At 38.3% G+C, this 16,854-nt stretch overlaps 1 protein-coding gene across 3 annotated transcripts in view; it reads left to right on the top strand.

Moving 5' to 3' along the window:
- Positions 1-16,854, top strand: part of DCDC2 (doublecortin domain containing 2) — a 54,416-nt gene that overhangs the window by 32,737 nt on the left and 4,825 nt on the right. For all 3 annotated transcript variants that reach the window (XM_030495552.1, XM_030495568.1, XM_030495560.1), the window contains one exon: positions 6,669-6,769. In XM_030495552.1, the coding sequence (XP_030351412.1) occupies positions 6,669-6,769 (101 nt within the window). The remainder of the gene's footprint in view (positions 1-6,668; positions 6,770-16,854) is intronic.

Genomic DNA, 16,854 nt, shown 5'->3' with positions numbered 1-16,854 from the left:
TTTAGTAGAATGAAGACATTGCAAAGCATAAAATGGGCAATAGTACTTGGCAGAAGGAAAGCCGTGTTGCTTAACTTGTTGCAGAATGGAGTGTAGGTGTACTGGTGCTCAGTTTGGAATGACTGGACCAGGACAGACATTTCAGGGCTTTTGCATTTGCTCTGTGACAGTTTAGCCCTTAGGACCCAGCTGTACCTATGAGAAGGCTGAGTTTTGGAACAGGCATGGAATTAAAAAAGGTGTGGCTGAATGGAAGCTGCTTTATTAATTTCAAAATGCAAATGATCTTAATGATCCATAATTGAAATAAATGAATAAATTAAATGCTTAGAAACATGGAGAATAAAGGAGGTGAATGACCAAAGTAGGGAGAAGGAAGAAAAAACCTTGTATTATGACACGCAGTCCTTTATTTTTGTAGCTGTTTATGTTTAAAGATGACTGAGCTATTGCAGCTGACGAAGGCAACTTTTCCTCTGCTCTAGTGTTATGACATTTCCTACCGGTAAAGGAGAGAAGGTGAAGCTCTAGAAGCACCTTTTGCAGTTTCTGTTGAGGTAGTCACATGTCGCCAATCTATTATTGTGTGAAATCTTACTAGAAATTCAGTATTTTCTGAACAGAGGAACTAATTGCTTAGAAGCTTGAGGCTGCAATAGTATCAGGCAAAGAAAAATACATCTTTTTTAATATTCCCAACTGTTTCGTATGTATATTGCTACCAGTTTCTTTGTAATTCCATTACTTTTTGATGACTGAAGTCACAGGCGTGCAAACACAGGCAAGCCTATCACCAAGGTAGTGGCTTTTTATTGGAAATGGTCTTGTACAACAGTGATACTTTAAAATTAAAAAAAACCCAACAAAAAACCCCAGAAAATTATGTTGGATACAGGCATAAGCGTACATGTCCTCCCTGTTCCTCTTAGCAATCTAGTCAATTTAATGAGCCACAAATTTTTTACATTTTGTTTTTAATTTGACTTAACATTTTTATGAGGCAGTCTCTGTGGTAAGTCACATTAATTTTTTTTTTATAGTCACATTAACTTCCTTGCTTTCATACAGAGCTTGCAGTTAGTAAATGCCTCTGATTTCCATAAAATATTCAGGGCTATTATTACAATGATTTTTTTATCCCTCCTAGTAAACTTCAATCAGTTTAAAATTTGGAATGCATTAATAACTGCATAATGTTGTAATTTCTGCTGCAATAAATGTTTTACAGATAATGCTGGTTAGGAAAGGAGCTTATATAAGAGCCATTAATTGCTATGCTTAATTATTTAAAATATATAGATTTCTTAGGAGCTAGTTCAATGTGTAACTCAATTACTATTTAATAAAGTCATATAATTTATTAGTATTCCAGCTGAAATACTGAATGGCATCAGACAGAAAATGATCTTTGCACTTTAGACAAGGTTTGCTTGGTTATACATGCACCAATTCATTGCTTTTTCTGTACATATTGAGTGAGTGCACAATATACTGACCATCCGTGTATTGAGACAACCGATAATGTGTCAGGTGAAATGTTGTTAGTCAAAATGTTTTGGGTGTTTATAAATTTGCTGTTGCTGGTAATTAATCTATTCTGCACCTATCAGGAGATTAGCCAGAAATATAAAATATCTAGAAAATTCCTCTGCATGGTCAGTGGACTCCCTTTCAGACAAATGAGTACTCAGGGGCTGTAAATCCATCATAGCTGGCATGGGTGAGGGGATAGGACAGAGCTGGTAACTCTGAAGATCCTTGGCTATGAAGGACCATTATGCAAGAAGCACGATTTACAGCAGTCTTAACGTTGTCTTAAATTGTATTGATTTTATTTGTCCATTTGCAACAAAGTCACAGAGGTGGAAAAGTACTGTAGGAACACAGTGCCACCTTTTCTTACCTTTGGTGAAACCAGCTGAGGACCCAGTTGCTTACTTTATGAAATAGACCTTGACGGAGTATAAAATCAGAAACCCTGCACCCTATTTATCAGACATCATCCTTCCTAATACAAACTTGTCCATGCTGCCTTTCTTCTACCCACAGCCTCTGGACTGGATCTTCAAAGAGCTAAGCCTTCTAAGAATATCCTCCCTTATGTAATGTCACTACCTTTTTCAGATGGAACTGGCCTCTTGATCTCTCTTACTATTTGTGTCACTCCATTGCTGCTAGCTGTAGAGGTTGGTCATAAAGTAGGTGCTAGTGTTTCAAAAGCTGTTATCATTTCACTTTGCTTAGGGCAGGCTGAGTTGGTTCCCTGCTTTTTTGAGACACTAGCTATTTCTCTTCAGTAGAGCTGTTATCGGGCTCCATGTGTTCCTTTTTCTTGTAACCCTCACCATGCTTTGGGGAATTCAAAGCTTGAAGCAGTCTGTGTCCTCTTGAGATTCATTAGTCTTTTCTCTGTGGGATTACAGAGCTAGGGAAGAGGTGAGATAGAGCATGACTCTTGAATAAGCTCCATAAGAAAGCACTCCATAAGAAAGCATAAGAAAGAATTCTTTCCCCAGACTGTAGAACCACTAGCTAGAGTCTTAATAAATATTGTTTGTTGTAGGAAATAAATAAGAAATCAAGAAAAATACTTGTCTGATGACAATGTGCATTTTTTCATTGTTGCTTTTTGCTGCACTTCTGTCGCAAATGAGTATGTGTGGGAGCATCCAAACATAGAAATTCAATTGCAAATAGGTACTAGTAAAATGATATTCCTCTAATAAGGCTTTCATGAAGGAAGATTCCTTTAAGAAGCTTAAATTTACTTGGGTACCTGCTGGCTTGTTCTTTTCTCCCCTCATTCTTTAGCTTCTAGTCTTCCACTGCATATAACTTATTTTTCTGCCTTCCTGCCAGTGTGCTAGACACCATTTCTTCCCTTAGTTTCCATTTGTGTTCCTCATTTTTCTATTTACTCCTGCAGAGTTTCTCATTCCACACATTCCTTCTAACATTACTCTGCATCATCTGCCTCTGTGTTCATATCCTCCGGTCTCTGCATATCCTCTCTCTCCACTTGGCTGCTCCTCTTGAATGCCTTTTCCTTCTTGTGATCTGCTCTTTGCCCTTTTGCAGGTTCTTCTTTCCCCTTCTTGCCTGAATGACTGAACAAGACCCTGCTTTAAAATAATCAGAAATAATGAGAGATCTTTGTTTTGGTTACTTCACTTCTTTCTGTATAGGGTATAAAAAATAGTGAGTTTTAGCTCAAGACAGTCTGTTTTCAAACTGGGACTGGCAAAACCTGAAAAATTCCAGTCTCTTCTGGTTGTCTGGGCACTATGGAAAAATATCCTCACAGATAAAGAGACTCTCAATAATATTGTGCTTGGCTTGTTGGCAGGAGTTCTTACTGTGGCATGGAGAACTAAGAACCTAACTAAAATAAATCCTCTGATTTATACTTGTCTACAAAGCTGTAGGGAGACATTTTGGAGCTGAAAGTGCCCTTGAATCCTTTACTGCCATTGTGTTCTACTCAGCTTGGAGCAAACGTGTAGACTATGCCACACCTTGACTATAAGATTGGACCTACCTTCCTTTCTTGCCCCATTTTAGAGCTCTTCTGACACAACGTTGCCGTAACCCTGATTGTGGCAAATTCCCAGTTTGAGGCACAGCAAGTCAGAACTAGCTGTTGTATGAGGAGTATGTGTAATCTAAAATATTTTATGAACCATTTGGGGTAGGCATAAACATTCAATCTAATGGAAGTGCTGGGAATTCTCTTTTCAGTAAGGTACGCTATTTATTTCTAACTTCAGCAGAGATTGCAATACAAGCCCACAACAATATGGAAGGATTTTTTTTTTTTTTTTTCATGTAATGTATAGTGTTTTCTAAAATGCCTTCTTGTTTTTCTTCCCTTAGAGACCTGTAGAAACTGACTAATGATTCAGAGACAGAGATATGAAATATTACATCAATAGGATATTTTTTGTCCTTTTTCTTTTTTCTCCCCTAAATCAAAAAATACTTCTGGAATGTTACCTGTAAAATATGAGGCAAAATTACCCAACCTTGCTTGGGAGGTGCTGAGTAATTCACAGCACTGGTGATAGTGATTAATGTGGTCTGCAAATTCCTGCTGACAAGGTCTTGACACAGAATCACATAAACGAGTAATATGTTGGCCTTTCAGCTGCCCTCCTCCAGATATTTGTAAATTCACACACAAAAAGTAGAAATACTTCTGGCTTGAGTAATAACACTAGTAATGTTTACATTTTAAGCTATTTTTTTAATGGTCCATTTCATCAAAATTTTTTTTTTCATAAAGTATGTGACATTTTTTTGTATTTCTTTTTATTTTTGGTACCAGAAGATGAGAGTATGTATCCTACTGCAAGACCAATTTCATTCTTTGTTATTTTCTTTGGATTTATTTATTTGTTCAAGTGTTAAAACTTTTCAATTTTTCAGTTAATGTCATTTTTTTCTTCACTTGTTTTGGCACATTTCAGACCAAAGTCTTTTTCTTCCTGACTATTAATGGCACATGTGTTTTGGACATTTGTCATCCATACTCTCATGTCTATGCAGAGGTAATCGTTCATTTCCCTTTTGTTGTCAATTTTCTTATTTCCTTAAAGAATTTTTACTTTTCCCTTTCTGACAACAAATCTTTTCTGCCATCCTTTCAGAAACCAACCAATGATCTTCAATAATTTGAAATATGCTGTTTTTTAACTACTTCTTTTCTTCAAAGAATATAGTTCTGAAAATAGGATAATTTCCCAGTGTTAAAACACTGTCCTTGAAGTTTTTTTGATGACTTCTGTGGTCACTATTTTTTCGCATTGCAGGCTGCCATCTAGTTTTGGCATCTTCCACTCTGTGGAAGAGCAGGAATGCTACTTTACTTCAGAGTGTTTTCCATGCAAGACAATGAACAGTGGTATTCAGAGATGGTGGAAGGTTGTGCAGAACTCTTTTCAACTAATGTCTTCTCATTCATGACTACCTTTCTGCAAAGAAACGTGGTAGAAAGTGCTTAGAGGAAACCCCATGGGGATTTCAGTTTTTGCTTATTGAAATTCCCCTGTTACTAGCTTTCTGGATACACGGTTTTGAATGGGGATGTTGGTTGCATGACACAGGTAGGAACTTATTGTCTTCTTCCCTCTCCCTCACTCCCTCCTGGTTTAATGCTTGAGGTTTTTGAAAATACTGCACATCTGTCCCCTTGTGCTGCGTTATGTGATGTTCCATAGACAGAGACTTTCTTCCTCTTAAACTATGAGAATAGCTTACATTTCTGGTGCTTTGATCGGTGGCCTGTCAGTAGATACCTAAAGCCATCTGGATGAGCTAGCACCTTCCTTCCAGTTAGCCATTTGCAACGGTATGGTATGCCTCAGAATTTTGTTCCCAGCGTAAATGCTTTCCTTGGCTCTTGTAGTGATGAGAAAGTAACTGGGAAACTAACTTCCAGAGTAGTCAATGCTGCCTTTTAATGCTTGTAGACTCTAGATTCTCTGAGTCTTGGGGTTTTGTCCATTATTTTACCTCCTTCTCAACAGTTCAGTGCTACACGAGGGCTGTTTATTTAATAGTGTCCAGCAATGTTGATCAATTTGCATTGTCAGTTGATGTTATTGAGTTCACATCCTTTTATGAAAAATTAAGAGGCAGTCTGAAACAGCACAAGTATTTCTTCCTCCTCCTTATTGTAGTTACTTATTATGTTGGATATGAACACATCAACATAGGACCATCTGCCTTTCCTAGATAGATGGAGAGGGAGAGGGGGTTATAATTTGGAGTAACCCGTGCTTTTAATTTCTGGACTGTTTTCAGTTTGGAATGAAGGAAAAGAGGAATGTGTCTCACTTGAAATTGTTTGCTTTCTGTATGTACTTATCTTCACTCTTCTAGTTCGCTGATACTGAAACTTACTAGATCTGATATTAGAAACTTTGATGACCCCTAGTTATTACTTACAATTGGGGGGAAAAATTGCCCAAACTAAATGGTATAAAATCTTTGCAAAATTGAATATCATTGTAACCATTAACCTTGTTAGTTAGCAGTGTGCGCTTTTTTAATGTGGATATGGATTTTCAGCTATAATTCTACTTGCATGTGCCCAAGGGTGGGGAGCAGCGTTAATCTCAACTGTTTCTGTTAATCTTTTGCTGCTGTCCTGGTTCATGATGTTTGTTGTTGATTCAGGGCCTGAGATTTTTGCTAGATGTGTGTGATAGTGCTAATTACTGGAGAGTACTATCATTGACTGTAGAAATAGAAGTAACATGGTGTTTTTATAATGTATTAAGTTCAGATTGACTCCTGACCTTTGCCAGAAGTGAAGGAACTTCAGATCTAGGATTTTTTTTTTAGTCTCTGTTTCCTTTACTTTTTCCCTTTTTCCCTTTTCTCCTTTTCTCTTTTTTTTCCACTTTTCCCTTTTTTCCCCTCTTCCTCTTTTCCCTTTTCCTTCCTATTCTCCAAATGATGTAGTATGTAAGTATTTGTTATTAAAAAGGAAAACAAATTGACAATAATGGGAGATTGAAAACTTCATTAAAAGAACTGTATAGGGAATGGTGGGTCAGCTCAGAAACCTGTTCTCAGAAACAAATTTGAATGCAGTTCGGTAGTTGTGCCACACAGTGTCACAATGGGACTTCACTTCGTTCCATTCTGTATCTTTCCCATTATAGGTGAAGATATTTACAAAGCCAGTGGAGATAGGTCTGAAATGTGGGGAGCAGCTGAAGTGCAGGAAGATGAAGATACTCGTGTAGAAGTTCCACTGGACCAGGTTTGATCAAGCTCTTTAAATAAATGGATGTATTTATTTAGGGTTGCAGGTTGTGTTCTTTCCCCACTTTCTTTCAAATGTACAGCATAATTTTGTAGCCATGATTGTAACAGCTCAAAGATACAGCTTCTTTTATGGGAGGTTTAGAAAATCTTCCTTTCTCTTGTTAATGTGTCAAATATCAGTTACCTTTTCATCAGCTTCAGAACTGCTCTGAGAGCCCTTATAGTGCCTTAGAAAATCAGGACTCCTTACTGTCACAACCTACCAAATGCATCCACCTGGATCTCAGTCCATTCATACTGGTGGAGAAGGGTAAAGGCACTATGGAACAGAATCAGTGTCAGAATTCCTTAATTCCTGAACTACAAAGACGTGTGGATTTATCTGATTTTTACTAAAGCTGTCAGCACTTTCTTTTGTTGGTACAACATGGTACTTGGTGGCCAAAATTTTATTCGTAAGACTTATGTGCAATAAATAGGTCTTGATAACTAAATGTAAGATTATATCCTCTCTCTTTGATTTGTTTTTAAAAGAAACTCCTGTCAACTGAAATAATACAGGAAATAGGTATGTTGAAGTTTATTTGAATGAAGTGGAGAGTAGAACTGCTTAAATTATTTGCTGAAGAATTACCTTTTTTCTTTTTTTTTTTTCTGCTAATGAATTACTGACAAGACAGTCCTCTTTCATCTCACATGTTTGTAGGAATTTGCTAACTTGTTCAACTTTGTGTCCAGTCCACAAGATGTTGCCTTGTGCTTTTGGTGTCTGTTGATAATAGCTTGGGGCCAGCCACCTAGGCCACAAAATAATGTTTCTGATACATGCTGCAGTGTAAGGAATCACATTTTACCCAACAGATTTCTCAGGCTAAAAATGATTCCAGCAACATAAGAGATTCTTGGGCATTTTCCTGACTTCTGGTTGTCAGCTCAGTGGTAAGGAACTGTTCTCCGTGTGAGATTGTAAACAAATGGGAGGGAGTTAAAAATAGTTGTTTGTGAATACACTTTAATTACTCAGGGCAGCATGATGGAACACAAACAATCCAGAAGATTCCTCGAGTGTGTCGGAGCCGATTTTTTGCTGTAAGTAGTGGGATACATGTTTAGGAGAGGCATTCTGCTGGATTTGCTACTCACGAATAAAGAGGAACTTGTTGGGGATGTAATAGTGGCAGCCTTAGTTGCGGTGGCTGTGAGATGACAGAGTTTAAGACCCTGAAGAAAGTGGGGATGGCAAATAACAAATTAAAAATCCTAGAAATCAGGAGAGTGGACCTTGCCTAGTTTGGCAAACTGGCAGGCAGGATCCTGTGTGAGGCTGCCCTGAAGTGCAGAGATCTGGTTGATCTTCAAGGGCATTTTCCTCAAAGCACAAGAATTATACTCATCTGCAAGAAAACAGGCAGGCATAGCAGGAAGATGGTTTGAACAGAGGACTCTGGACCTCGTACTAAAAGAGGTGAAAGAGGTGATGGACTGCTGAGGAGCAGTATAGAGACGTTGCCTGGGCATGCAGGGATGGAATTGGGAAAGCCAAAGCTTGTTGAGAAATGGAAACTGGTGCATATGATTGGGAATAACCAACATGGATTTACTATGGGCAAATCCTACTTAACCAACCTCTGCATTAGTGATGAATAACTGGCTCTGTGGATGAAGGGAGAGTAGCATTGTCATTTATCTTGTTTTCAGCGTAGAATTATGTATTTGTAGGAGAAATTGAAAGAAGTGTGGTAGATATGGGGAAGAAGATATCCTTAAGGAAGGTAGGGACTGGATTTGTGGGCTACAAAGTGGACGAAAAACTGACTGGTTCGGTGGGACTTAAAAAGTCAGTTGGTTGAAACTGCAATTCGTATGAAATCCAAGAACCCTGGAGATGGCTGCGTTATTTCTCCATGGAGATCCTACAGCAGAGGCAACAGCTCTGAGTATTCTGGTGCATGTTTCACCAGTTTGCCTCTGCCAGAGGACGGTGACCATCACTAGGGAAGGGAGAACAGTTTACTTTCAACTACCACTTCTGTACTTGGCAGTGGTAGCTGCGGTTGTTACAGTTACCAGTGAACATGGATGTGCTGGCAAGCTTGCAATGCTAGGAACTTGCTTGATACCTCTAAGCTCATGTACAGAAGCTCATGCGCTGTCCTTAGATGGAAATATTTTTTGGTTGCTATCAACTGATTTTGCTACCTGGACAAGCGGCTCGAAGCAGGTGGGGGGGGGGGGGGGGGGCAGATTTTAAAAAGCAGCCATACACACTACTGATAATCTGATTTTATATTTTCAGAAAAGCCAAACAGAGCACCAAAATTCATTTAACTTCAAGACACGATGTATTTGTCATTTTAAAACTTCATGTATAGTTTCCTAGGTAATCTGGCAAGAAGCCAGGTCCTTCTGAATAGCACTGAGTACTTTTTATTCCCAGATAGCTGAGATTACTTAGACCTTGGAAGCATTTAGCATTTTACATGTTCAGGTTCTTATTAATGACCATTTTAAATTGTTTTAAATTCTGTGATGTAAAGCTTTATAGCTTTTTCTTATCTGAACTGCAATTTCTGTTATTGCTAGAAATATGGAAAAGGACAGCCAGTCAGGGCTTGACTATCTTGCATAATGCACAAATATTTACATGCCAGCTTTCACTAGAATGCTGACACTTCTGATATGCTATCATTTCCATCAGACACATAAATGAGGTGGTGAAGATAGAGCTTAGTCTTTTTTCTTTTTATGCACCTTCTCTGTAGTTGCCATTTGAAGTACACTGTTGAACAAATGCCAGATTAGCCATTAACTAAACTTAGTGTAATACTGGCTAGACAGCTGCTTATGTCCTATTCTGTAAAATGCTGTCTGCCAGCTGAGAACACATTAAAAGAACAGGATTTGCTTTACTTCAGGCTAGCTGACAGTTGTAATTGAACATCAAGGAGGAAAAATCAGTGTTTTGCCTTAAACCAAACCAGACCCTTCTGTTCTATATTCTGTATCAGGATTTCAGCTTCCAAATGCAAAATGGATAGTTTCTTCTTTTGACATGCAGACTTACTCCAGGTTGGTTGTTTACATCTCTGTGTCAACACTCGTGGGAATGGATGGCAGACTATGAAATCAGTTGTGCAAATAATAGGGAACAAGGTGGTTTAATTGCAGTTCTTAGTAGGGGTGCAGCAAAACAGACAAGTTTCTTATTTGAGATGGTAATTAAATGTGTTACTTTGAGTTTGCTGATAATAATATCAATATATTCAAAGTAACTCTGAGATAGAAAATCTTCTAAGTTTCAAAGCTTTCAGAACCAACTACTATAATTTTATACAAGTTGTAAAATACAAAACTAGCAGTTGGTCATAATAGTACTGACATAACACTGCAAGTTTGCATTGGTTTATCCATTTCCATAAGCAGGGTTGTTCTCCCATGCTAAGCCCTTGTCGGGGGTGGGGGTAAGCATGAAAGTTATGATATACAAAGCTGTCTAGTGTATGACCCCTACAAGGAATTCAGGCATATTGTTGTTCTAGCCTACTTTGCCAGGGGGTATATGATACTGGCTATTAAGATGTAAGTGATGTAGAATGAATCTGGGATTTGGTTGTGGTTTCGGTTTGTGGTTTTTTCCCCCCTTCGGATTCATCATCTCCACCTCCCTCTCTCTGTGTTTATTTGTGAGAATCACTGGATGCTAAATTCATCTAATGGGCACTGATTTGGGGTTTTGTAGATGTTCGCACACTTGGTTCTTTCACTAGCCATTTGTTTTCCATTATTACAGACATGTCCACTGATTAATGCAGACCTGATGCCACTCATTATTCCCCATTTCCTGGGCTGTTATGTGATGTGAGATTGTGTAGCTCCCCTAGGTGCTCTCTGCAGTTGGAGTGTATCATCAGTAGCAGAAAATTTGCACCTTTCATTTTCAGTTTTCATTATGGAGTACACAGTTTGCTTTAGAGACCCAAGATTCACCTCAGTGAACGGAACAAAATGTTTATCTTCCCTGTTGCTGAAGGCAAAATGTTAAAGTTTACAGTGATTCAACATTAAAATGGGCTGACTGCTTGAGACATTCCTTGATTAAAAAGGCTAGGACCTTTCATGAGAAAACATTTTGCATTGCATCAGTAAGTATTTCAAAATGACATTTGAAAAGAATACATGCAGAACTTCATATGCTGAAATTTTGCTACGAATCTAAGGAGGCTGTAATCTAAGCCTTCTGGATTTTGAGTGCTTACAAGCCAGCAGATAAGATTTTCACAGTATATTCTTCTTTCAGCTCCACTGATTTACACTAATTTTTTTTATTGTTTCTCTGTGTGAGATAGGGAAACTTGGTCAGGTTGGTTCATTGCAGCTCAGAATGAGAAGAGAAATCTTCCCTTGTTTTCTGCATTGGATGACTGATTTCTGAAGCTATAGCAGTAAGGTCTGATCTTTTCTTTAAAGGCCTGCATGGCCAACTGGTGGAGGGCCTTCACTTCTTCATAATGAAGCCTGCAAACACAGTTCTGTTGTGAAACTAGTGTTGGTACGACTCTGGAAAAAGTTTCCTTTCTCTGTGTGCACCTGCCTTGAAAAACTCTAGCAATCATAGAGCAGACAATTTCTCAAATTGCTTAAGATTTAGGGCGTTTTTCATTCCCTGTAGAAAAGTCTGTTTCTGGGAAAAAAAACCCCAACAAAACAAACCCAAACACATTTCTGTATTTCTGCAACCTCAGTAGGACTTCTTTTTAAATGCTTATCAATCTTCTCATTGTCTACAGGGATGCTCAGCAGAACATGCTGTATTGCGAAGCTTCAGCAAATTTTAATGTACACATGGAAAATGTTATGGAAAAACTAGACATGGTTGTCAGTGCATAGCTGGTGAAAAATATTGTTGACTTAGTTACATCTTAGAGAAGTAGAGATCTGATCAGATGTTTTCTTCTCTACCATGTCCATCCTGTGATAAAGGAATTATGCATGCTTCCAGTTACCACAGATGAAACTGAGGAATAGAGTTTGAAAAGCTGTATTTTCTACACTTCCGGTTACATAGTTTCCGTTCATTCTAGTTAGATTTCTGGGTGCTATGATCTTATGAAAAAATTAGACTCTGTGGACTCAGGTGCTGCGTTTGTTGTTAATAAAAATTAAAAAAATGCATCCAACTGATAAAAAGGTTGGAGTTTAAATATTGTGGGGATAAAGACTTTTTGCCCTGAGGAACAACCAGTGCATTTACTATGTGGGAAGTGTAAGACTGATGAACACTTAACTATTCATTTACTTGATTTTAAGAGCCTGGGTTTTGTAAATGATGTGGAAGAGAAGAGGGCTGCTGTCACTTAGCAACCCTGTCTGGTTCAGGAACAAAATGTTTTGCTGTTGGAATCTGTGCAGTGCTGCTACAAAGCATTCCTGACTGTGTAGGAGCAGGGGCAGCTCTGTTCTGGAGAGGTTTGATGCAATCAAAGTTAAGTGTTCCTGATGCTGCATTTGTGAGGTGTATTCATGCTGGTATTTGTGACCATTAAGATTTTTGTTGTCTACCTCATTGTTTGTCTGTTGTGACCATTAGCAAAGTAAACATTTCCAAATGGCTTCAATAAAGCAAAATTATGTTTTACTTTAATGGTAGAAAATAATTTCCACCTTAAATGATTTGTGATGCTGCACTTTTTTTCAGTATTCTAGTATCAGTCATGTACAAACCTGAGAGGTTACATTAGCATCTCTAGAGGAAAAGAAGCCAAATGGTTCAGTGTCAGCAAAAGCTTCAGTGTCTTAAGATTTCCTGACTTTTACTGCTTTTGAATGATGATGGCATTTGGTAATGTTGTTCTTAATGAATGATAGCATCATGAGTGTAATTAGAATACATCTTTCTTTTTTAAACACTCTTGTTTTTGCTGAGATTAAAAATACCAACAAGCAATCATACTTCTTGAATGCAAAATGAAATTCACTCTGTTCCTCATCAACCTGCTAGTAAGTCAAGAGGTTTCCAGAGGACAGTCTGGGTCCATATTTCCAGCATGAAGTCGAGAATGACTTCAGTGGTTGTACATGCCTGTGGTTGAATATGCCTTTCTATATACATATATTGTGTCAGCAAGTCTTTTTATTGCTTGTCTCTGATAAGCAAAGAATTGCGTTAACAATTGTGAAGGTATGGTTTGAAAACTAGTTGTTTTAATTAGCGTACTTTCAACTGCAAAATTGCAGCAATACAAGAAAGGTTACTTCCTATTTTCTTGCAACCATACAAAAGATAAAATTACAAACCTTACTATGAGCAGTTGTCGTATTCTGACTATAGAAGGAATGGGTAATCCATTACACTCCCTTGAAAAGTCCCTTGTCCTTGAAGTTGCTTACTTCTCTGTGAAAATTACCTCAAAGAATAAGAATGTAATCAGCTCATGCTTCTGCAGTTCGGTATTTATTGCTGTCACGTTGAAGTCGTGCTGTTGGCTTTTTGTGATATGGACACAGGCCTAAAGTAACACAGGAATGCGTATTCTGCAGTTCATTACAGTATACATGTTTAGTTACCCTGGGCTACAACTGGCTGGATGCTTACAACATGAATTTTTAAAGTGCCTCTTGTTCCCTGTTATGATCCTGGAATCTCTCATGACAACATGTTGGTACTAATATTTGATGCTCATATTCATTTCATTGTGTTACAAAGTGGTGATAGACCTCAGTCACTCAGGCCTGGAGATACAGCTGGTTCTGTGGATCTGAGATGCCAGGAGCTTTTACAGGAATCCCAAATGTAATGTATGACTTCCTGTGAGCCAACACATTGGCTGAAAGCTGAACTCGACTTCCTGAGTGCAAAGAGGAGTGGCAGAGTCCCACATCTGTCTTGGCTATACAGCCAATATGTTCCATATAGGAAGTTCTTATTCAGAATATTCTGTTTATTTAAAAGATGAGTGATGAAAAGCTAAAAACTAAGATGTGAAATGTCACTGCTTTTCCTTGTGTACATTGCTGACTTCTAGAAATGAGTCTGATGATTTCTGCATGAACACATAGGTCTGAATCAGGATACCTGTTTTGCTTTCAGTATGCCCATCCTGATTTATTGACTGAGAGAACACAGTTTGCAGTAACTTTGTTGTATATGTAACAGGCACTTTTTACAGTTGTAAAGGGATGTAAAGTTGTAGAGGGATGGCTGAAGTGTATTGAATTCAATGAAAAGGTTCCCATTGACTCTAGGGGACTTTGATTTGTACCCTGATCCAGCAAGCACTTTAATGTAGGCTTTAGCTCACTATTGCAGGTTCACTGAAATCACTGGAACTGTTCTAGAAGTTAAAGTTAAGAATGTACAACATTTAGAGGCTTTAGACCATATGCTCTGGTTTTTTACCTTTTTCTGTTTTCCTTCCTGCATGTATATATGCACATAAACATTCTTTCTCCCTACATATCAAAAATCTAACTTTTGCTTCACTTTCTCAGTGAAGAAGGTGTACTTAAAATAGTGAATGGTAATTTATGCATAGCTAATAGATCAATAGAAAAGTGTCACACCTTTTGTGTTAAAAGAGTATGATGTGGTGGTGTCCTTTTACAAGGGCATGTAGTGACAGGACAAGGAGAAATGGCTTTAAGCTGAAAGAGGAGAGATTTATATTATATAATCAGAAGAAATTTTTCACTCGGAGGGTGGTGAGGCGCTGGCACAGGTTGCCCAGAGAAGCTGTGGCTGCCCCATCCCTGGCAGTGTTCAAGGCCAGGTTGGACGGGGCTTGGAGCAATCTGCTCTAGTGGAAGGTGTCCGTGCCTGTGGCAGGGGGTTGGAACTGGATGAGCTTCAAGGTCCCTTCCAACCCAAACCAGTCTGTGATTTTACGATTCTGTATTATTTTGGCCTTCATTTCCATCCCTACAGTCCTGTCTTATGTCTGCTGTGCATTCTGAAATGCATTGTCTGTGATCCTTTTCACATTTCAAAGCCTAGCTATGACTCTGGACGCAGTGAGAACCATATTGCATTTTAGATTACCTTGCAGAAGGTTTTCTTCTCTGGGTCAATGGTGATTTTAACTTGTTTGAAATGTCCATTCTAATGTAGTGCAGCTTGAAAGGAGATTAAATGAAGAACACATTTTGCTTTCCAGTTATTAGCTGTAAATATGTCTTTTTATTTTTGTCTGTAGTAGTAATAAGCATTGTAGTAATATGCTCAGCTGTCTTGAAATTTTCAATTACTAAAGAAACATTATACTTGCACTGATGGGATTTGTTTTACTGATCTTGTTTTGTACTATTATTTTTCAGGCAATTTAGCTTGAGTGGTCAAGTTAAATTAGTTGAAATTTGAATGTTATTTCATGCCAGTTCCCTGTGAGTTTCCAGTGAGTTTCTGGGTACAGAAACTGGGTACAGTGAGTTCAGTAATGATGTGTTTATCTTCCATATTAGTTTTAAGTCTTAAAAAATTTGCATCCACACCTATTTTAGGCAGATGAGGTCTAATGAGTCTAGCACCTTAGGAGGTTACTGCCCCTCAAATGTCCATTGTTCTTCTATGCTAAAGACTGCTTCCACAGCAATGTAACCAGTAAAAGCATATCCATTAGGATACATATGTTTACACCATCGTGTAAAGTCTACACACCTTCTTCTGCAGTCCAAAATGAGCTACTGTACTAAAGCAGTTCAGGCAAGGGCAGATATTCTCCTGTGATTGTAGCCACTATCAGGCAGTGACAGAAAGCTGGAAATAATAATATCTTGGATAACTGCAACAGTTAACAGAGAAAGCCTGGGTTTAGTTTTCTTCTTTTCTTACCCTCTCTCCATTTAGTGTTTGTAATGTCACAGCAAGCAGTGTCATTAAGCAAAACCAAAACCGCTTATTTTAGCTAGTGGTGTCTGGTGCATGTAATTTGTCCCGCCCTCCCCTGTTTCTGGTCAGAATCCAGAGCTGCTAATTGCCTTAGCAGACTGAAAAGAAAACTAGTAGGTCACATAAGTAAGACTAGCAGGTAACTTCTGAGAACTTACGGATCTACAGATTCTTTGCTATCTTCATGCGCTGGAGGTTACCAAAGTTGGCTCAAGTTTGCTTTAGATGGTGCCGCCTTTGAAGGCGTCTCTTAAGACTTGTCTTGTTTAATTTTTATTTTAGTGGTAATAAGCCCAGCTTGATGTTACCAGATGAAAGCGAGTCAGGAAGGCTTGAATAAAGTACACACAGAGACTACTGTACTTCAAAAATTACTTATGGAGCTGTTATTTATCTGGTCGGGTAACCACGTAATATTTCTAGTAATCTGTCCTTCTATGCATTGTTACAACACAATAACTAGTCCTTTCTGAAGCTATGTCAATGTGGTATCATGCACTGGCATAATGAAGTTGTCTTATGTTGCTACTTATATATCAAAGCAAAAGCAAGGTGTTTCACCAAGAGGCTTCAGCCAATTGTTGGTATTGCTGAAATGGCTTTTACTAGTATGTTGAAGGTGATGAGGGAATTCTTTTGAAATGTTAGTGAGGGAGAGATTTTTAGAAGACATAACTTACAGGTCTATAGAAGAGAGCTGCCTTCATAAGGGAGCTGCTAATGACAATAAAATTCCTAACACTTATGATTAAAAGAGAATCTATTGTTCTCAGCTTATTTGCTTTAGATTAAGTCTGATGAGGCTGTGTGGGAGGCAAACACCCTGTCACTCCTGTGGGATTTTTTTTTCCTCTTTATTTTCATTCAAATCTTAACACAAGTACATAAGTCATCTTGGCAGTGGCGGCATTGGTTCACTGAATAGTCAGGTGAATCTTCAAAGCTGAAACTGGAAGTAAAATGACAAAAACTAGATACTATGTGCATCAGTCTTCCAGGTGGTCATGAAATGATGCTGCTAGCAGCTTTATCTATAGTGAGTTTCTGCTTACTCTTCTTCAATATGGGACAAGATCCTGTTCCTCCTCTTGGCTGGTCAGTTGCTAAATGTCAAACAAATCCTAACCATGCCACCCTACATAGGGGTCTTTGGGAAGGGGAGTTATGTTGTGGAAGTGACCAGTAGGTCTACATCATCT

Source organism: Strigops habroptila, chromosome 1, assembly GCF_004027225.2.
Source record: "Strigops habroptila isolate Jane chromosome 1, bStrHab1.2.pri, whole genome shotgun sequence".
Taxonomy (NCBI): domain Eukaryota; kingdom Metazoa; phylum Chordata; class Aves; order Psittaciformes; family Psittacidae; genus Strigops; species Strigops habroptila.
Note: the sequence above shows the minus strand (reverse complement) of the source record. Positions and strands in the feature narration are given on the sequence as shown.